Raw genomic sequence first — 23,286 nt, 5'->3', positions numbered from 1 at the left:
ATTGATTCGAAGATCTACTTGAGTTTATGATACTCTCATTTTGTTATCGAGTGAGGCACTTTTGAGAAATATCAATTCATTAGCTTCATTACATTTTTTTGTACGATATACCCGTTTTCCTTTCCCGAGTCAATGTTTTCATTCCTATTTCTCATTAGATATTAGGATAGTTCAAAAGCGAATGTCAGTTCTATTAATTCGTTTGATAGCTGAGAACATCAGTGTAGGTAGGGCCGGATTCAGAAAAGGGCAGGCATGGCTACTGCCCCGGGGCATCCACAGGAGAGAGGTCCCCACACATTAGATTAAAAAAACATCCAAATTTTGATGGGTCAGCAACTTTTACGTTTTTTCTCCCAAACATTTTTTGCGTGCTTGCACAAACATAATAATATTGTTATCGATATATCATAAATCCCGATTTTCAAGTTTCCATTCTGACTACCAATTTTTTTAATGTGTAATTTGTACCCATGATTTACAAGTAAAGAAAATCCGAAAAAACGATTGACCCTGCAGGTCATCCTTGCAACTTCTAGCTTCTTCGAGCTCGAAATTAAAAAAATCATTTGGCGAAATCGCTTGAATGGAAATTTTTAAACAAACCTATCTATTGAACGTGTCGATTTTCGCCCGCTTCCCCTTTTTTGAATTTTTTTTTATTTTCTTAGCGGGTAGAGCTCACGGACAAAGCTGTTTTCCTGGTTTCGATCCGTGTTTTATGTTTTTAATCATCACTAGGATTATTTTCACAACGTGTCAGCATAATCTCATCTGCCATCTTCTGGTGATGTCAAGAATTTAGAACTAGACTGATCATCCACCTGAATTTCGTTTTCTGCTTATTTTGGCCATTCTTCCCATAAAGGTTCAAAATTTTAATTAACTCCATGATTCTCACGGACGAAGTACTAGAATGATTAGCTGTTTTTCCGGATTTCGATACGTGCTCTGTGTTTTAAGCCTCACTAGATCACTAGATTGATCTTGTTCTGACGTTCTCTCTTAATTTATAGATATAAGTACCTACAGGTTAGAATATTCAAGTGACGTATTCCTGTCACTGTCATCATTCAGTTCAAATTGCCCTAATTTTTTGGTATTTTTCATAAAAAAACCTGATTTCCACACCTTTTCCAAATGAAAACGATGCACTTCCTCAACAACTCTGGAGGTGGTCGTTTTCTAGATATTTACAAGTTTCTATATCGATGCATATCACTTAGCTCTTAGGGCGCTAAGTGAAGTTGCTAAGAACATTACAAAAACCAAATATGTGGTGGATCTCGTCAAAATAAAAAACTTTTTCCTTTACAAAAAATAATTCGTTTTCAAGATACAAAAAACTAAAATAGCAAAAACCAACCATGTTTTGAAAAATTCATCAATGAGAGTAATTAGTTTTGAACAACTATTCTTTTTCATAGCTTTCCACCCCTTCGTTCTCCCAGGGCCTCGAGACTTCCAAATCCGGCCCTCAGGGGCCTCAGGGATCAGTAGTAGGCCTAATATTGTTCTTAATACATATATGTAAATGACATCGTTAGAGCGAAACCGTACATTTCACACTGTATTCGGATGATACGTCTTTACTTATTTTGGAACAACTTGATCATTCAAAAAAAATTAAATTAAGTTTTTCTTGAGACAGTAATTTCGGAACTTTCCTTCGTCAGCTATCTATTCAGAAATATAAGATCAGTTTTGACTAAGCAACTGATAATGTTATATTATAAACAGGTCGAATACCGACCAGGATACGGAATATGTTTTTGGGAGTCATCCACTTGTTTTAATGATTTGTTCATATCGCATAAAAATTGATTCACTGGTGTTTCTCGTACCTGCTTCTTTGTAGAGTTTTTTTCAAACTTTTTTAACCTTAGTGTGTTTGTAAATACTTGAAGTGTGTGTTTTCGTATTTTGTAATTTGAACTTTTGGGAAAGTAAGTTTTTGAATTTTTACTACTCCATCTTGATACTTGATACTTGAAAATGTGGGAATGTTTCAAAGAAAGAAAGCAAATAATTTCAAAATGAACTCTTCACAGAGATGTTTAGATCATGAAAAGAATTAATTTCAGACACAAAGTGGTAGAAAAAACTCTTTCAAAACTTCTTTCAAAATTGATTGCTCCCTTCTTTTCTTTGAAAGATTCCCACATTTTTAATTGAAAGCTTTTATTTAACTTGACTTGTATGTATGTTAACAAATTTTGCAAGTTTAATTTGACCCACTTGCTGGTATCCGATTGACCTGAAATTTTGCGTGCTAGTCCGGAACCGATGACAATGCATGTTAATCATAAACGTGACATGATGCTGCTTCCAGGATCGGCTCCGTACGATGGATCTCCTCAGCGGTAAATAGCAGGGACACGAAATTTTGTATACGCATTCGTTTATGATAGGCAGTTTGTAGGCCCACCATGAAATAGATGCCACATCCAGGGTTGGCTTCAATGAAAAAATGTATTTCTAGAAAAAGAATTAAATCAAGCTTTTACCTTTAAATACCTACTTCCAGACTCTAAAAAGAAGACAATAAATGGTGTAGTAGGTTGTGAGAACTCATATTTATTTGCATTGTAAAAAATATTATTATCTACCACCCTCTAAGTTCCCTGAATAAGAGGGTCCATCACGCAATGTGAGTAACAGGCACAAGAGGCATACCACGACTTGTGTAATTTGGTGAGATGGGCGTCATTAGCATTGGTCTGCAACTCGTCTAGGAGAAGGAAAACTCCAAAATCAAACCCGAAACGGTGTTTCGTCAGGCACGAGTAAGCTCTAAGTTGAAAAAAGTGGTGCATCTTTCACCAAATTACCACCCAAGTCAAGGTGAGGCCGTGCCGAGGACTGAGTGGCATCAGGGTGTTGTATATTAGCTCTTACCCTGCTAAACGAAGCTCTGGGAGGAGGATTAGGTACCTACCTACTTCTATAGAATATAGTTTATCCTAATAATAGTTTTCCCCGTTCCTTAAATTTTTCTGTTGAAAGACTCTCCGTTTTATAGATGGACTTTCGTTTTGATCAATAACTATCGATTGAAACTAAACATATATAAAATAAAATAATGAACTTTTAAAACAAGCTTTTATTCAAGTGCTCTAAAAAGTTCAAAAAAAAATTTTATTCATTCATGACTTTATCAAATTGAAATCATAATAAAAGCTTGTCGCCCTAATTTCAATTTGTAATTGAAATTTTGTTATTACGTAGGCACCTACCAAACTTGTAAGCAATTCATAATGTTTGTAATTAAATAAAAGTGCCGTGAATGCTTAAAATCTAGAACTTCAACCTTGAATAACTTTTTTGCACACATAGGATTTATCGGGTTGGAAATTTATTGCAGTACCTAGTTGATCTGTCAGAATGTTTCTCAATTTGAATTTCATCTGACTGAATATGAAGATATTTCTTCTAGGCATCGCGACAAGCCTTTATTATAATTTCAATTCTGTAAAGTCATAAATGAATGTGGTTAATGTGATTTGAAATTTTATTTTGATCTTTTTAGGGCACTTAAATTAAAGCTTGTTTTAGAAGTTGGAGCGGTAGAAAGCCAAAATCTTTCTTTCCCAAAAATTAGTCACTCCTTAAAATAGAACATTTTCAATTCAATTTGAACTCTTTTGAAACAAATGAGCAAATTCACACTATTAATACAAGACACTGAAATGACTTACATGTGCGATTACAAATATTTCATCTTTCATTTAGGTCTTCACTTTGACTGGGAAAAGGTTGTTCAATAAACTTCCGACCGAAATTTAATAATGTGTAACATTCAAACAATGTTTGATTTTACTCTTTGGAAAAGTTTCAGTCTTAGTTTCTGTTCTATTTTTTAGTATTTTTCAATCAATTCCCAAACGCGCGCCACTGTAAGAATAAAACGACTCGAATGCTAATAAAATCTTTTGTTTGCGTCACAAAAATAGGATGGACGAGGTATATACAATAAATTCTTTTATACCAGCTGTGCAAATCATAATCGAAAAATCACAAAATTCTGTTCGAGCACTCTGTTACAGTTTTGCATTTATAATGAGTATTTATTACTTTCCACTATTAGAAAACAGAATTTCTTTACGTACTCACTTTGATTAATTTCATTTGGAAGGTGTGACTTTCATCAAATACTAAATGTCATTTCATTTTAGCGCATCCGAATTCAATTTCATTCAATAATCAGTATTCACAACTACCTATTAAGAACAAAGACCATTTCTCTTTAAGTACTCTTCATAAACAAACCTCAGTTTGTTAACTTTTCTGTAGTAGGCTCGACTCCAGAGTCCCAAAAGTAAACACGTTTAATGACTAATAATGTCTTTAAAAAAATCAAACCACGTCTCATGAAAATCTGGCAGGCCATTTTATATCTTTTCTAACACTTTGCCGCTACAATCTACAACCATTATTGTAAAGTATCCGTTGAACACGTGCCGTCTTTCTGTGTCCACGCATATGGTGAGCACATGTTTCCTTTTCGGTCCGCGTGAAAAACAACCTCAAAGTTTGTTATTGTGTCGAATTGTATGGACCGGATGGATGTCCGCCTCGCTTGCTTTCAATGCGTATAAAGAAAAGCAAAGGCATACAAAAATGATTCATCCACAGTGTTCCCACTATCGATTGACGCAAATCGTTTAGAAAGATGACTCGATAAAAAAAAATTCGCACTCATTTTTTGTATCTACTGATACATTTAGTGTGGAGAAGTTGCACGATATTCACTAATAAGATTTATTTTTATTTTCACTATAAATGGTTTACAAAACCGCGACACGTATTTCAAGTAGGATTCGATTAACTAGTTTCAGATTGAAATATTTTATAGTCTGAAAATATTACCATGATAATAATAATAATAATAATAATAACGCTCCATAACAGGGACTAGAGAGTTTCTTTAGAAACCAGGTTTTGCCGTGGTCTTCTTTGGTAATAATTTCCGAACATTTCGACCGCAACTGCGGCAGTCATCTTCAGTGACGTGTTCGAAGTACTCTTCTTGACGTGTCAACTGACTGCCGCAGTTGCAGTTGAAACGTTTGGAGATTATATTCAGAGAAGATCACGGCAAACCCGGAAACCAATTAAAACATTGACGCCAGCTGTGAAAGCCTACGTTCCTATATTAAACAAAAACTTTGTCATCGAAATGAAATTGAGGTGCAAAGAATATTTTATTTCTATGGGTATTGGGCATACAAAAGCTAATGCATCTGGTCTTCTACCTTCACCTTCCTTAATTTTTTTGTTTTCTCAACTAATGTCAAAGACTGTATTTATCACAAAACGTAAAACGATGGACGATCTAAGACTGTGTATTAGGTCTCGGCCTAATACAATAATAATAATAATAATAATAATAATAATAATAACAACAAGCTAATAAGCCTGATGTGGTCCTTCTCGACCACCAGAGCAAAACGATATTTGTCGTGCAGTTTCCAGCTCCTGGCGAGACGAATATCGTCAGAAAAGAGGAGGAAAAACGGATAAAATATCGAGATTTTCTCTTTGAACTCCGCAGACTCTATCCAGATCACTCTGTCAAGATGGTTGTTCTGATTATTGGAGTCCTTGGTGGAATGATGTGCTCTCTACTCTCGAATCTTAAAATCATACCGGCTTGCCGCACTAAGGCAGAAATCTTAGCCGTACAGATGCAGAAGGCTGTCATTCTTGGCTCACTGCGCTTGCTCAGGGCACATGATTCTCGGACCCAATGATCACTTACCCCACGGTGTGGGGAGTGGTCATTGGTTGATAATGCTGGTGCGCCCTCCCGAATGTATCGGAGCTTCGGGGGATAGGGCCTGACCAGCGCAAACTACGGTAAAAAAAATAATAATATTCATGTTAATTTACAAAGTGAAGTAGAACAATAAATAGAAATAGTTTGTTTGAAGGTGTTTGACAATGTTTCGTGGTGTATTTCCTTAGTTCGGACTTCCATCGTCTGATATGATATAAATTGATTTGAAATCCCTAAAAGAATCTATAAGAAATAAAAGGATTAGCTGAAAAACACAATTATATTAGGCAAAAAAAACTCAGTCGATGTATAAATTTAACATTTCATTTATTCAATTATAAAACAACAACAATAAAAATTATTTGGTGCCCCGGGGCGACCTCATTGATTCCAGTGGCGCATTTGCTTTTTCAGCTACATGAAAACCCGGAAAAACATGGAGCATCACATCATCTGAAGATCTTGATCTGCCAATATCCTCTCTCTCATAAAACAAATTATAGGGTGTCTCCAGAGGCTCCAATAAATTCAATACATTGCCATAACATCGCGACTATCATCCAACTTAAACCAGTCCGTTTCGTTTTTGACCAAGGCGTAATAATGACAAAATTTAACGCCAGAACCACAGTGAACAATGACTGCATGAATATTATAATAGTGGTCTGCTAGGTTGAAATATTCATCTATTTCGAACCTTCCAAAGAGTTTCTTGCTTCCGTTAGAGGTTGAGTCTTGTTTGAAGATCATCAGTGTTATTGTTTCCTTATAACAATCAGTTAGTTTGGCGTATGTTTGGCGATATAATCGATCATCACCTGTTAAAAATTCCATTTTCAGATTATATAACAATAAGCTTTGCACAGACTGGTTATTAGTCATAATAGGAAACGTTAGATGTTCCAGAAATTCACATTCGTTTTTGCTACCTCTTGTACATTTACAACAAAGTAAACAAGTGAGGATTTTTCCAGCAAAAGATTCACAAACACAAGACGACATAGACTGTATGGAATAATTGAATCCAGAGCGGTCATGAGTATTGATTCTGCCATTGTTTTGCCCACAAAGAGTATTCAACAAGAACCCCAAGAATTCTAAACAATCCTCTTGTTGTCCTAACGAGTATCTAGTGGACTTCAAAGACTCCGGAAGATTACAATGAAATAAAAAGCAAGCAACAATGAAAAAATAAAAAAATTGAACTAGTAACACGAGATGAAAATTAAAAATTATTAACTTTGTCTAAGGTGTTCATCAAATTTCAGCCTATTATCAATGAATACACCGAGAAATTTTGTGTCTAATTCATTTTGGAGTATGGCAGCGTCTATTGGAATTTCATCAAGCAAACATTGAATGATCTTATATTCGTTTTGGATGCATTAAGAGAGAGTGAATTTACATCGCACCAGCTCTTCATGTTCTTTAAGTCAGATGATATTATTTTATTTAGCTCCATTGAGTTTTTTCATTCCATAATATTATAGTATCATCTGCGAATATAGTGCAACTATCAGATATGTCAAGAATAGAGATGTCCTATAGCAGAAAATAGGGCCTAACACTGAACACTGTGGTACACCAGATGCAATGGCCCTGTTCTCCGAGAGATGGAGCAATGTTTCATTCATTGTCACATATCGACGCATAAATTCGGGTTTTTCATGGTGGAACAGCTTGAAACACTGATCAAAATCATCAATTTGTTGTTGTTTTCGGTCGGTTGTGAGCTCTCGCGGCAGCCACTTCGAACATAGGTATCCCATATCCAAATATTCATGCACGATATGTCCAACATATTCCTTTGATTTCTTAAGAGCCTCCGTTATCTCGAACAACTTCACTTTGCGGTCATCCAAAATTATTTTGTGTTTTTTTTTTCTCGTTTTCGTGGGTAACAGCCTTTTTGGGGCGTCCACTGCTTACATCGTCCTTGGTGCTCATTTCACCTCGTTTGAACTTAGCAAACCACTTCTCAACGTTAGTATTCCTGGTGCAAAGTCAATAATGTTCATCAAGCCAAACGTTGGCTTCAACAGTATTTTTTTCGCAAGAAATCAATACTTTATCAACATACGAAATTCCTTTCTATCTATTTTCTTCAAACTAAAAAAATTTGCTTCACTCGAAATGTTCTGTCCCACAAACTAGTAGTCCAACAGCTGTGAAATGTGTACACGTGTCTTTAGAAGGTTAGAGTTAACTAAAAATCATATGGATTTAATAACAGTAGGGCCATCTGTGTGTGCTAGCTTACGAACTTCTCAGTTCGAAACTGTCCTAACTATGAAATTAAAAATAAAGTCAACTACATCTCCTCTCACGAAGGCGCAATCTATGTGATCAGCAGGGAACTCAAACTTTGAATATCAAAGATAAATAAGGCTCCCCAAGGCGGTCAGTTGCAAATCCAAGCTTCGACATTGACCGACGACAGGATTCGTCCTCCGTATTTCACTGAAATGAATGTTTTTTTCATCTACTTGGACTGGGTATTGTAGTTTGAGCATCCTGTATACTGATTTTTACAGGAAATCCTTTTTAAAACTGGTAGATTGAAACAAGGAGAGAAATAAAATAATTGCCAGTTTATGGCAATTTGTATGCGTGTGGTTCTTCGACTCGTTCGAGTTTTTAATTGAATAATGCTACGATCGGTGTAACGGACCATCGTAGATTAACTATTACAAAAACGATTTCCTATATCCATTATGGTAGGAACAAATACTTTTGAGTCTCGAGTAACCTATTGTGGGCGGTTATGAAACAATACTCAATCGAACAATGTGGAGCTTCTGGCAATTTGAACCTCTTCATTATGCAGTTAAATAGGTGTTAGTACAAAAACAGCCTCATCGAGGAGAGATACATATGTATAAGAAAATAAATATTTCGAAATACAATTTCGGAACATTCATCTAACGTACACAGTACAACTACACAGTAGGTTCTGGTAAATACCTGCCAGGAAACAACTACTTTCCCGGCTAATATCACGCTGTATATGGAAATCAATCCGACAGGCATTTGGACCCCGTTATGCTATAAGGAACCAACTGACAAGAACATATAAAATTAGAAGCTTATTCCCTGATATTAAAAATCGTAATTCATGGATGAATTGTGTGTATTTTCTAGAATGTTATCCAATTTGGAAGAGCCTTGGGGCAAGTGTCTTATGGCGAAACATCGATATATACCAGTGAGGATGACAGTGTTCCATGTGAGTGCAATTTATTTAAAATAGAACTCATGTGAATGATTTCTGATTTTTATTCCACAACGAATGTTTGAAATACAAACTGAGTAGAGAAAAGTATCTTCTGTATAATTCAGTGTTCATATAGAAGTATTTGTTTCGAAAGAATTTTTTCTTCCGTGTAATTCAATGTTTATATGAAAGTAACTATTTCAGGAGGACTTTCTTTCAGAAAGTCTAAAAGTTACTTCTTTCCATGATCTACACATCCATGTATAGAGTTACTTATTTTCAAATTGATTACTTCCTCCCTTTCTTTGGAAAATTCCCTCATCCTTTTTTTGTATCAAGATGGAGTAGTAGAAACCCAAAAACTTTCTTTCCCATAGAAGAAAGTAGTCTGGTGATTATTGAAAATATTCGAATGAGGATATTTAAAATTGTTCTATTGTATTTTATTGAATTATTCCCTTAGGAAACATACCCTTAACAAATTGAATACTAACTCCAAGAAGAACATAAAAAAAAAATCACTTGGGTATTTTTTGCAAAAATGAATTTTAAAAATTCATTCATCTTCCACTTGAATATCCAAGTTTGTATTGTTACCTTCTACGTCCTCCTCGATTATTTTATCGCCTATAAGGTTGAGATAAAACAGATGATCCGCAGAAGGAACCAAATGCAAATAGCTTTTGATGTCTTGAAGTTTCGCTTCTGCTACTGGTTTACCATTGGGCCATAGCGCAGTCAGATGTCTAGAAAATAATGTTCCTGGTTGCCTTCCTTTTCCTTTTTTGATATTGATCTCTGTATACTCATCGCCATCATCGTATTTCGTTTTTGTAAATATACTGTAGGGTTTTTCTTTCCTTTATTTCTTTCCTTTTCAGCCAGTTAATATTTTCTTTTTCGCAGCTTATTTTTCTATTTGTTACTTGCTTTTTCAGTATTTCCGTGCTTACAAAGTCTTCACTCTTCGTAGAAATTACTTTGGTTGGATTTTTTTTTCGGCAGGTTTCCATTACCTCCCCGTAGTCTTGGGGAGAGAATAATTTGGGCAGTTTCTTGAGAGCACATTCTACGTCGCCAAAATCGCTATCGTTTGGCAAGAAACCGTGCCCCGAAACTAAAAAACGCAATCTGATGGTTTCTCGATGTGTGGAACGTTCGAGTATGCATTTCAGCATTAGAACCATTTTTATGTTACGGTTTTGGCCGCCGCATGAATCACTCCACAATATAAGATTTTTTACTGTTTTCGCAATAGTGTTCTCAATGTAAAGCATCAAACAAGAACCAACTTCTTGTGACCCTCGACCTGCCTATTCTTCCAGCCACAAGTTGAAAACTGACTTTGATTCCTTTCCCCCATAAATCCCGCAGTTGTAGAGCCACAACTGTCTTTTATAAAATACTAGTTGTAGCCCGCGGCTTCGCCCGCGCAGAATTTGGTAGTTGTAATACTAATTAGTACTATGTTGCTGTATCGCTGCTGTTCCAATGTTTGGACAGAATCAGAATCAACGAACTTAGACGTGCGCAGCGTTATAGAACAGTGCTTTCAGAAAATTGTTCTACAGCGCCATCTTGTGGCGAGTTACAGAAAAATTGATAGCCTAAAAACCTTTTCTATGAAAAATTACTTATACATGTCAAGTTTCATCACGATCGGTTGAGTGATGTAGAAGTTTATCACTTAACTACCAACCAACCAATCAACCAAGGGTTTTTTCCATGTCATAAGTCAATGTTTCTGTGGCGTCGTTTTCACTTGCATTTTTGAGGTCAATGTTCATCGCGTTCCTAGCTTGTTCTGCTTCTTCTAGATGCATATTGTGCTCTAAACTAGCTATCTATTTCTCATCTCCTTCGGGTACATTTTTAATTTTGGCGTCATATGCCATACAAGTTTTGGTTTCTTCAATTTTAAATTGAATTCGCTTAGAATTTTTTTTATATGAAGCAAAGCTCACTGTGTACGTATTTTCATTTTCATAAAGTGTATACATTTGTGTAAGTGCTGTTCCTTCAGCCAAAAACTCTTGTGTGTCTCTTTTTCCCCTGAAGTAATGAGATATATATCTAGGAAACTTACTGATATGACTAATAACGGCATTTTTTGGTACATTGACATTTTGTTGTGGCCTCCATATATACCTCGTCGATCAAGTGTTTCTAATGTTCTTACTTTACGCAGTGCAGTATTAACACGCTTGGTAGAAATCCCCAACGTTTTGATGAACATTTCTCTACAGATTACGACTTTATTGATCGAATATACTCTAGAAAATTGGCGTTTCTCTGGATTTCTTGCCGCTATATTTTTCCTCATTGATTTTGCTTCTTTTACGTATGCACATAAGAATGAAGTCTGAACATTATTGTTTCCTAAATGCCAATAGTGTTCATAAAACTTTCTTCTTTCTTCAACAGAAATTCTCTCATGACACTTAATCACACATGAATAAAACCAATCAACAAACTCTTTCGGTTCTACTAATTTTCCTTCAGCTGAATAATATTGCTGGTTACTGTTTTTACGTATCTTCCTCTGGTTTCTATTTTGTTGTCCATATTTCCTTTTCCTTCCTTTTTTCGGACGGTCTTTACGATCAAGGGTGATGTTATTATCAATATTTTCTGTCATTTCTGATGAGCGTATGATATTGTTCTGTTGCATATTGAAATCAGCATCTGAGGATGCATCACTTGAATGAGGCTCATAATCTCTGTCCTTCACAGAATCATCGGAATCTTCAAACTCTTGTGTAGAATTTCCTTCAAATTACTATGTTAGTACGTTGAGATTATTAAATGTTTCGAAATTTCATTTCGATTCAAATAATTTCAGAAATCACCTGCATTCAAGATGTAGGTAATCAATTAATTCCTAGGAATTTTAAGTGGTGTTAATGAAGATGAACTCTTATCAAATAGTTTAGGCCATAATGAAACTCATCAGATTTGAAATATATGGATAAATGTGAGACAAAAACCAATAATAAAATATCTTTTGATTAAGTTTTAGTACTGTTAAAGATGAGGTCACAATGAATTGAATTTTCATTTTTTGTAATATAGAAATTTTTGAGTTTTGCATTATGAAAACCTTATTTACAAATCTTATTACAAAAAATAGTCCCGAAACCAATCATTTTGAATGACCAACTGATTGATTGGAACAATCACACTTCAATGATTCTCATGAATTTTCAAACTCTGTATGTTCCTCATTTAGAGATTCGCTAGGAAAAGATGAATTGGAAAAAAATCATATTGCCATTACCTTCATTTGATGTTAGGCATTCATAGTAATGCATGAAACTTCAAAAATAATAGGTTGTTTCGACGAGATCCATCTTGATTTTATCCAGGTTTAGAGACCAGCTCCCCTACCCTTTTGGCTGATTGTTGGTCTTGAGAGGGACCACGACTGATTGATGACGGCATGAAGTCCTTAGACATCAGTGCCGCCCTTCACGGGATACCCCTACCTGGCTGGGGTGGGATGGATGAAAAAGTTATTCATCCGTTAACGGGGGACATGAGGGCTTCATTCGACAGAGTGTCGGGGCCTTCTATATCGGGAGGGGTCGTCTACAGCGTTATCTGTGGCTTCCTTAACTAACGGGTTTTCATGAGTTTCCGTTTTTTCGAAAACTCTCTCATTCCTCGACTGGATGGACTGCCGAATGGAAGGCAGCTGCAAATCTCTGCGGATGGCTTCATTCCGCACGAACCAAGGAGCATTCACAATCATCCTAATTATCTTATTTTGCAACCTTTCCAAAATGGAAATGTTGGACGGAGCCGCTTGTCCCCAGACGCCTGAAGCGTACATGATGACAGGCTTGAACATCGTGTTATAGATCGTGATTTTGTTTTTCATACTCATCTTTGATTTTCTGTTGATCAGAGGGTACAGACTGGCTATCCGACCCTCGATCTTAGATTCAACGAACATAATGTGCGGGTTCCAAGTGAGCCTACGGTCTATCAAAAGACCGAGGTACTTTACCCGCGCTTGCCAGTCAATCTCCCTTCCAGAGATTCTCACTTTTCTGGCCGGAGAAGATAGTAATCTTCCCATGGTTATCGCCTGAGTTTTTTCCGGGTTTACTCGGATCTTCCAATCGAGGTACAAGCGCTCGAAGTCGTCCAATGCACGTTGCATGTAGACGACGCCGAGCTCCCGACCCATGGAAGATGAGAGAAGTGCCGTGTCATCGGCATACAGGGATATCTTCACTCGTTCGGACCTAGGCAGGTCGCTGGTATATAGTGAATACAGCGTCGGAGAGAGCACGGCCCCCTGTGGCACTCCAGCGAGGATCTCTCTGCTGTCGGACAGAGAGCCCTCTACTCTGACCTGAAAAGTTCTGTCTTTCAGGAAAGACCCGATCCACCGGATCAGGCCCCGAGGTAGGTCGAACGCGTTTAGCTTGTGCAGAAGACCTTCGTGCCATACTCGGTCGAAGGCCTTCGAGATGTCTAAGAGCACAATGTGCACTTTTTTGTTGTTGTTAAGCTCGCTGATGGTGTTTTCGACCAATCTCAGAGCCTTTAATTCAGTGGAGTGATCTCTCCTGAAGCCGAATTGTTCGTTAGGCAGAACATTTCGGTCCTCAACTTCTTCGTTGAGCCTTTGCAGTACAACTCTTTCAGCCAGCTTAGCCGCCGACGAGAGTAGACTGATCGGGCGATAGTTCTGCGGGAACAGCTGGTTCTGACCCTGCTTTGGGAGCATGACGACGATCGCATGCTTCCACCTTCTAGGGAAGTGTCTGAGGGCCAACGAACTGTTAATTAGGTTCAAAAGAAATTCGGCGCAGTTTTCCGGGAGTCTCTTCAACAACTTGTTGGTTATTGAGTCGGTTCCCGGAGCTTTCTTGGCCTTTGCAGCCTTGATATGACCCTTCAGCTCTTCCATAGAAGCCGGACGGATGTCGTCGTCGTCATCTTCCCTGAGGAGTTGGTGAACCCGGTCTTCCAGCAGCATATCGCGATCGATGTCGTCATCGTCGTCAACGTTAAGTTGAAACTGACGTTCCATCGTGTCTGCAAAGGCTAACGCCTTGTCGGCGGGGGAGTAGCACACTCCGCGCTCTCCGTGAATGGGTGAGAGAGCAGTCTTCTTCCCCCTGAGCCTACGAGTGACTCGCCAAAGCTCGTCACTCCCAGGTTCGAAGGATTCCAAGAGCTCTTCCCACCTTTCGTTTCGATGCTCAATGATGGCCTGTTTGACTTGATTGGCCATCCTGTTCGCCGCTGTTTTGTCCCCTGGGAAAAGGGTTCGCTAATAGAGCCTTCTCAGGCGATTTCTCTCTCGTATCAAGGCTTTGATACGAGGGGGAAACTCGTTGTAGCTCTTCAGCGGACACTCCTCCCTGGAGGTGGCCGCTCGAAACGCATCATTCACAGAAAGCTCGAAACGCTCAACTGCCGCGTCGAGTTCGTCGGGAGAGACGAGTACCTCAGGAGGGGCGCGCATCTCTTCGAGCTGGGCTGTGAAGACATCCCAGTCCGTCTTGGATCTCATGCGATAATCAGGTTGTTTCAAAAGTTTTGTCTCTTTTTGTGTCGATTAATTCCGTCACAGCATTAAAATTGGCTGCTCCGGATTCGATGAAGTCGAAGAAGGCCGTTTTTACCTGGTCCTGATTGGCGACAGTACTACCGGTGAGAAAGTTATCGAAGTGCTTGAAAAGATGGTAGTCAGATGGTGGGAGGTCTGGAGAGTATGGTGGGTGAAGCAGAACTGCAACGCTCAATCCATTTAAATTTCGGACGTTTGTTTGTGAAACATGCGGACGGGCACGATAGGACTCTGCCGAGATTGGTTCGGCTCGGTTGCGAAAAGTTTTAGTGAATCACAACCGCCGCTGACCACCATACAATAACCATGATCTTTTTATGGGTTTACGCTTTTGAGAAATGCCTGAGTGGTTCATCGGTGTCCTAACACTGTCTTGAATGTCTCCTGTAATCGTAAAGGATCCACTTTTCATCACACGTGAAGATCCGATCCAAAAAAAGGTTCGTTTTCAGCAAAAGCAGAAAAGAACAGACCTCGAAACGGGACAATTTCTTTCGATCGTTCAAATCGTGGGGCACCTACTCTTCGTGCTGTTTGATTTTTCCAACTTTAAAGCATCAAATTTTCACTCAAGAATGTCTGGAATACTATAGGTCGACCACTTCGGGGTCAATTTTTTGAGCTGTTTCGGCAGTAATAAGCTGAAAAGAGGGTAAAAATTCAATATTGGCATCAATGTGTAGAGTATAAAATTCTCTATCGATCAGTATATAAGCACGACACAGTAAAATACATATTTATCGAGATATGGAGCTACAAAAACGCATGACATTAAAACGCACAAAACTTTCGAAACAATCATTACTGACTTGCGATGCACTGTTTGGAACCTTTGGTGTAGTATGGGATACCACTGGAGTTTTTCCAACATCAAACCATTATTTTAACACCTCGACACGTGTTTCGATCTTCAAGAGGAAGATTAACAGTTTGATCTTCCTCTTGAAGGGAGTAAAAAACTCCAGTAATATTCAATTATCATTGCTTCAGTTATTTTATATTTTATACTTAAAAATAGAGGTTTGAGATAAGAATAAGTAAGTACTTTGAAACTTTTCATCCCTATATAGATTTTTTGTATTTGATGGAATTGAAGATATGAGGAAATTTCAGAACATGGCAAGTAAATATTTTGAAAAAATTCAGTTGTCATTGATTGATAAGTTTTGGATTTGAATCGACTCTTATTTTATTTTACATAGAGTGGCGTTGATTGAAGCATTTATTCAAAAAGTCTACCTTTTCAAGTAACACGTTTCAAGTGAGATTTTCACCGGACAATTTAGAAAGCCGCAACACGTGGTTCACAATACAATAGCTTGATATTGAACACATTTCAGCCAATATTATATATAAGGCCTCCTGAGATTGTTAAAAAAATATTAACTCAAAAGTCATATATCATTTCTATCATTGCCTCGAATTAGTTTGGGAGATATTTCTGATGATAACGATGACTTCTATGAAAAAACTTCGAGATTTTTTGTGGGAAATTTCGTGATGAATAATAACGGACCTTATTTCATAGTAGCTACATCAGTTTTCGAGTTGTTTGTTTAAATTTTTATGTATTATATAAAATTATAATACTCCACCAAAGAAGGAAAGAAAATCATAACCATAAAAATTGCTTCGTCTGTAATGTTGTCCAAAACGGTGCTGATGTGGTGTTAAGGCAAGTGTCTTGTCCCGAAACTTCGAAGTACACTATTGATGATGATGGTGTACTAGTTGTTTCAGAAGAGTTTTTTTCTTCAGTTTGTTTCTGTAAGAATTTTCTGTAGCTCACCTACATATCAAGAGGTAGCGAAAACTTGAATTTCCGGAACTTCATCTAGCGTTTCCTAATATGACTAATAACCAGTCCGTGCAAAGGTTATTGTTAAGTCATCTGAAAATGGAATTTTTAAGGGGTGATGATCGACTGCATTGCCAAACATGCGCCAAACGAACTGACTGTTATAAGGAAACAAGTATAACTGAGGCACCAGTCAATCTAATAATAACACTGATGATTTTCAAACAAGACTCAACTTCTGACGGAAACAAGAAACTCTTTCGAAGGTTTGAAATAGATGAACATTCCAATCTAGCATACCACTATTCTAATATTCATGCAGTCATTGTTCACTGTGGCTCTGGCGATGTCTTGAATTTTGTTTTATGAGAGAGAGGACATTGGCAGATCAAAATTTTCAGATGATGTGGTGTTGCAGGTTTTTCCGGGTTTTCCTGCAGTTGAAAAAGCAAATGCGCCACTGGAATCAATGAAGTCGCCCCGGAGCGCCAAATTAATTTTTATTATTGTTTTTATTTCCATCGTTTTTTATTCAACATATCACTGTTAGGAATTTTCAATGTAGGTATTTTCTTTCTCCCTTTCTCAGGAAGTTTTCGGATGTTTTTTTCAACGATGGAGAAGAGGATAGTCAAAAAGATTTTTTCCCAAAATGTTTATCTCTTCTAAGAATACTACGCTTTCAATGTAACGATCATAATCCAAAAGTCGAATTTACGAGTAATTTTTATGAATAAAAAGTTATAGAACTTTTTCTCACAGGATTCTATTGTAATGAATTAAAAACTTTCATTGTTATAGAGAGAATTCCTGGAATATCTGTTTTTAAAATATGTTTTTCCGTTAATCAGCTGTCGCCCCCATACGAACGACAACTCTCAGAAGTTGAGAAACTTGTGCGAGCTGAGGACTAACGAGGTCTTACCTTTTAACGTGTGATTCTTTACACAGAAACATTTTCTGCGCCTTTGACTTCGAATTAAATATGTTCTACTTGGATTTGCTTGGCTTTTTAAAGGTTTTTCTTTCACTATAGTACAATTCCATACTAGTAGGCACTAAATTCTCAGAAATATTAATGCATTAAAATGAAAACATTGTTGTCAAGGTTGTGATTCTAGATATTTTATCATCAGTTTTCCTCATCTGTTTAGTGTAATTTCCGTACAAGAGGCAGATTAAGGCAAATTTTGTGCCTACTATTTTGGAATTATAGTATATAACAAAATACGTAGTAAAAATTTAGAATGCTACAATTTATCCAGTTTAATAGTCTTGGACTATTGTGATCTTGACCTGAAACTCTTCAGCCACTGTTTAATTCACGGCGTGATTTGTCAATTAGCCTACCATCTTATTGATATTCAAATATTAAAACTTATAAGTACCAAAACAGGAAGTAAAACAAGTTATTGTTACCATGTGATAATAGGTAAAAGGTATATTAACAGCAGAACTTCCGTCACGCGGTGTCACATATTTACTAATCTTCCGCCACGAGTTATTTCTACACATATTTTTCTCATTAAGAACACCCAATTTACTCCCGTAGTCTAAACTAAATCAGGCCTTCTGGATATTAAACAACACTTATTTGTTACTTAAATTAGTACCGAAATTAAACAGGGGTAGACTTTTGAACGACTGGTGTTGAAATGTGCTCATGAAACACTAAACAACGGGGATTCTTGAAGGTTCGAGACGTTGAATGTGAAATAAATAGTTTTTTAGGTCTGTTCCTAATGGTGTTTTTTGTTTCTTTTCAGTGAATTGGGGTTACCACAGACAGGGTTACGGCCAGGCTGGGTTCAGTGCAGCAATAAATGGAGTAAGTACTCTGAATGAGTCTAGCCGACATTTCTATATTTATAAACTCGAGAGCTAACTTTGGTAGGTAACCAAATAGCTGCGAGGGGTGCAAGGAATTAAAACAAGAAATATCTAACTGTGAAAACGTTCTATTCGCATTGCCCCAAGTTGACGAACGAGTCAAGGCAAAACTACCCAGTGAAAATTGTATTTGCAAAATATCGGTCGTAGGAGAGACCAAAATGGTAGTAAACAATTACGTTCGTAAAGAGATGATCACAGAAGTTAATTATAAAGTATGTGATCGCCATATTAATGACATTCATGAATACTTTTTTCATTATTGAAATATTTGGTAAATTATCATAAGAATATAAATTTTCTTCAAGCATTTTTTCAATCAAGGAAACCGTTTTGTAACAAACATAAAATAAACAAAAATCTGAAGATGGAAGATGTTATAGTCATCCAAAATGAAATTATTCCCTATACATACACACTGCGATACTGGAAATATCATTTAAAATTTCAAAAATGCACAAATTATGAATTATGCGCATCAAGACGCCCAGGTATTCCTTCTTTATCTTTTAGAAGGTTTACATGATGATGTTGATAGAATTATTGAGAAACCTAAAACGACCTTACCGGAGATTAACGAAAAATTGAGCGACAGCGAAAAAGCACAAGAATCATGGCTGATATATTTGAGTACATATACCTTCAAGATTGTAGATAATTTCGTTGGTCAATTAAAATCCACGATGAAGTGCAAGTAGATGACTTCAACACAGAAAACTTTCATTTTACACTTCTCAAGGACTTCCTGTCATGGATTCAACTCTGAACAATGAGTTCCATCGAACATAATATGGAAAATATTTACTTAATAACTTCTACAATGAATGTGTTGAAAAACGAATTTTTATATTTCAAATACTTTGAACATTTTGAGTCTAGGCTTTTAATGTGGGTTGTATCATGTTGACTGAATCTACCAAAAACTGTGTAATACGAAGTTTATAGCATTGAGGATGATGTGAAATTTTACCTTTTATATAGGTACTATATTGTGTAGCAATCCTGTGTCTGATGTCTGATCCAATTCCATAAAGAATTTTTGCAAAACAAACTGAATGTAGAGAAAATTCTTTTTTGTATAATCCAGTTTTCATATTGAGGTATTTGTTTCTGAAGTATATTTCTTTCGTGTAATTCAATGAAAGTAGCTGTTTCAAGAGGGCTTTTTTTCCAGTTTGTGTCTGAAAGTTACTTCTTTGCATGATCTACACATCTTCATGTAGAGTTCATTTTTTGAAATTGATTGCTTTCTTTCTTTTTTTTCGGAAGATTCCCAAATCTTTTTATATAAATATTCCTTTTCCAGGAATGAACCAATCAGTAATAATAATAACACATTATGAAATGAATGGGCACATCTTCTCACTGATAAAAGAATGCATAGAATATAATAAATTGTTACGATAGAAGAGTTCGCGAAACATACATCTACTGAATTTTCAGAACTGATTTATTTTGATAACAAACAACAGTTATCGAAAAACAAAAAAAGTTGGTATGTTGAATATACATGGTGGCACATAGATACAGAAATGGGAACTATTTTATTACAGAGCTTAGTTCTGAAAGTTGAAACAAATGGCAACAAATTCAAGCTCGAGGAGGGAAGGAAATCAAAGTTGAGGGGGATGAGGATTTTATTAGGGCAACGGTCAGCAACAGGCAGACCGCTGTCCGTTTGCGGACTGCGAAAGGTCGAACCTTGGACCGCCGAATATTTTAATGTGAAATATACCAAGTATAAATTAATACGTAGATAAGTTACACTATATCTTCATTAATTAAAGTACAAAGTATGTACTTATTTTACAAGTACCTACAACTGACACGGTTTTATTAGTTTCCTATCTACCCTGTGTGTGTGTGTGTGTGTGTTTGTGTGTGCTTACGTCACGCGCAAACTGTCAGTCGCAGCGCAAACCGTGAAGCACCATTCATTTGTTTTGTGATTTTCCGTGATGGACAGTAAAAATAGGAGGTTTCTGGCAGAATGGACTGAACAATAATGTTTTACGCTACCTGATAGGCCTCAAGCGGTTCCAATGTGCCTTATATGCAATAAAACTGTCGCTATTGTTAAGAGTGGCAATTTGAAGCAATACTACGAAAACTCATTTCACAAAAACTTTCCACTTGGCGGTGAGTAAACAAAAACTTCATGCATATCTCAGTTCTTACAAAAAAAGCACAAAATTACTAGTTTGTTGCGTGAGCGAGCAAGAAAAATCCACAGAAGCAGTGTTACGTGTGTACTAGTCGCTTAATAAACACCAGAAACCATTTTCAGATTCTGAGATGGTGAAGAAATGTATATTGGAAGTAGTCACGGAACTTTTTGGATAAAAAAAGATATTGTCGCTGCATTTCCAAGTATTCCATCATCATCGGGAAGTAAAACACGAAAAACGGAAATCTTAGCTGCTGATATCAAAAACACTCTTCTTGACCTTCTACAAAAGGCATCTTGCTACGTCATAGCACTTGATGAGTCATGTGACATTGTTGATGATGAACACATGTCTATTTTCGTAAGATTTGTTGATATTGAGCGTCAAATTTTTAGGAAAGAGTTACTGGCAATATTGCCGTTGAAAGAAAACACTCGAGAAGATTTATTCAAGGTCATTGATGAGTTTATTACTAAATCTAACATCAGTTATGATAAAATGGTGTTGCTTTCAACTGACGGGGCCCCAGCAATAATAAGCAAAGAAAAAGGTGTAGTAAAGAGAATCAGGGATACAAACTCGGGTTTAATTATCGGTGCATAATTCGCCAGACAGCCCTTTCTGAAAAACTCAGTGCTACACTGAGAAAGAAGTGATGGACAGCTTGGTTCGTTGGCTAAGCAAAGGTCAAGTTATTGAACGTTTCTGGCTGATAAGCGAATAAGTAACTTACTTCTTGCAAAACTTAGATACGCAGGGCTATTGCAAGACAAAAATTCATTCATTTTTCGACAATTCCTGAATATAAAAAAAAACTCTGAAGAAGACATTGCAGGGTTTATAAAATTTCTGGACGACCTTAGGAGGGGATGGGAAAGCTATCTCTGTTTCTTAAATCGCCATTTGAAGTTGATGTAGCAGCAGACAGATGTGGCTAACAAGTTGTTCAAGCATCACTTCAAATAGAGATAATTGATTCGCGAGAAGATGTGTCTTTGCAAATGTATGAAACGGTATCCACTGAAGAATTTTGGGACAAACAGAAAAATATGAAAATTCCAAGAAACTAGCTATAAATTTGGAAACTATGTTTGGCTCGACATACGTATGTCAAATATTTTTCTCAAAGATGAAGTTTTTGGAAAACAAATATCGTTCGAGATTAACGAATGCCCACCTAGAAGAGACACTTTTAATTTGCTGTTCCTCTCGAGAACCAAACTATAAAAAACTTGCTCAAGACCGTCAGTGTAATTTCTCACATTAATTTAGGTCTTATGTTTTATAATTCAGAATTTGATTTGAAACCGAAATGATACATAGGTAGCACTTAATTTTTATCAGTTGTTTTTTTCTGGACCTCGTCAAAATTTTTCCACAGTATCCGGACCCCGCCTAAAATCACATGCCGGCCCCTGGTTTAGGGGGTACAAAAGTGAAACTTCAAAAGAGGTTTCTGAAAATAATTTTTTTCAACCAGATATAAATAAAAAACAACCTTGAATTTTCAGTATTTGCATACCTAATGTTCTGTAAAACTCTTACCCTGTCAAGCATCGACTCGAATTTCAGTCACCACCACTTTGTATAAGTAGGTACAAATTAACAGATTCGTCTGATAAATTTCAAACAGCTCAGTACCTAGTGTACTCATTGTATTATTATATCACACACATATTTCGTGACTAATTAACACGTTATTTCCTTCAGGTGAATTTACGGTAGGCAAATCTATGGAACACCGCTCCGTTTTCTCATTACTGACAATGTCAATTTGTATGCAAATTTTATTCTACATAAACGAAGACAAAACATTTTTTTGTGATTCATATATATAGTACATTCAATACGCAATATGCTCCAATATAATAATATGTTGAAGGATAATTAACGTAAATTACAATTTTTTTCATCGAAGACTGACAAAATATGGTCATTCTGATTAATGTCAACTGATCAATTATTGATATAATCAAATCAATGTATGTAGGTATCTCAATTTCGAAACATACGATGTCAGTTATATTAATTCAAGCCTTACCCGATATCTCAAATATGAACCTTTATCAAAGATTCTGTAGCTTTGATAAAAAATTATTCAAATGTCAACATAATAATATGTTTTTGATAATCATTAAATACGTCTGAAATGTGTATTAACAACAAAAAAAATTTTTCTGCATAGCCCTTCAATTGTTTCCGTATAATTACATTATATTAGTCACCCTTCATCACACCTTTATGGTAGGCTACTGGGATAACATATACTAATCTTATAAATGTAAAAGTTTGTGAGAATAGATAAATGTATGTAAGTATGTTGTGGCTTTTTCACGCATAAACGACTGAACGGATTTAAATGAAACTTTACATGAATACATCTTATACATCAGAATAACATATAGCCTACAATTTACAGAGGTTTTGTGTAATTTTCTTCATGATGTAACGGTAAGTATTGAGTAAGTCGAAAAAATTTTTGCTCATTGAGAGCTATCTTGGCGTGCGCTGTCTGTATCGTTGGAGTTATATGAAGATAATGTAACCAACCTGAAGCCGCCCCAGACCGATATGCCGGCCGACTCAGCGAACAAACACATGACATCACCGCGAAAGAATGCAGTCGGAAATCGCCGGTAAAAATCTATAGCCGAACCGACTACAGATTTCTAGAAAGGACCGTTACCGATATAAGCCCGGCTTTCCGACCCAAGAGGGCAGTTCAGAAAGTGAATCGAGCGGCTAAACAAGAAATTCAAATAGTGGAAATAAATTAGGCGTTAGTTGCTCAGGGTTGTGAATAAATTAGTTTGTGATCAGTGAAATATTGTTGGAAATACATATGTTTAA

At 36.6% G+C, this 23,286-nt stretch overlaps 1 protein-coding gene across 2 annotated transcripts in view; it reads left to right on the top strand.

Annotated features, from left to right (window-relative positions):
* The window catches only part of if (integrin subunit alpha inflated), a 288,652-nt gene that overhangs the window by 188,404 nt on the left and 76,962 nt on the right, over positions 1 to 23,286 (top strand). For both annotated transcript variants that reach the window (XM_074175145.1, XM_074175144.1), the window contains exon 5: positions 18,145 to 18,206. In XM_074175145.1, the coding sequence (XP_074031246.1) occupies positions 18,145 to 18,206 (62 nt within the window). The remainder of the gene's footprint in view (positions 1 to 18,144; positions 18,207 to 23,286) is intronic.

The sequence above is a fragment of the Leptinotarsa decemlineata genome, unplaced genomic scaffold (assembly GCF_025532065.1).
Source record: "Leptinotarsa decemlineata unplaced genomic scaffold, Ldec_3_MD MMD2_tig00000882_RagTag_RagTag, whole genome shotgun sequence".
In the NCBI taxonomy this organism is placed as follows: Eukaryota; Metazoa; Arthropoda; class Insecta; order Coleoptera; family Chrysomelidae; genus Leptinotarsa; species Leptinotarsa decemlineata.
Note: the sequence above shows the minus strand (reverse complement) of the source record. Positions and strands in the feature narration are given on the sequence as shown.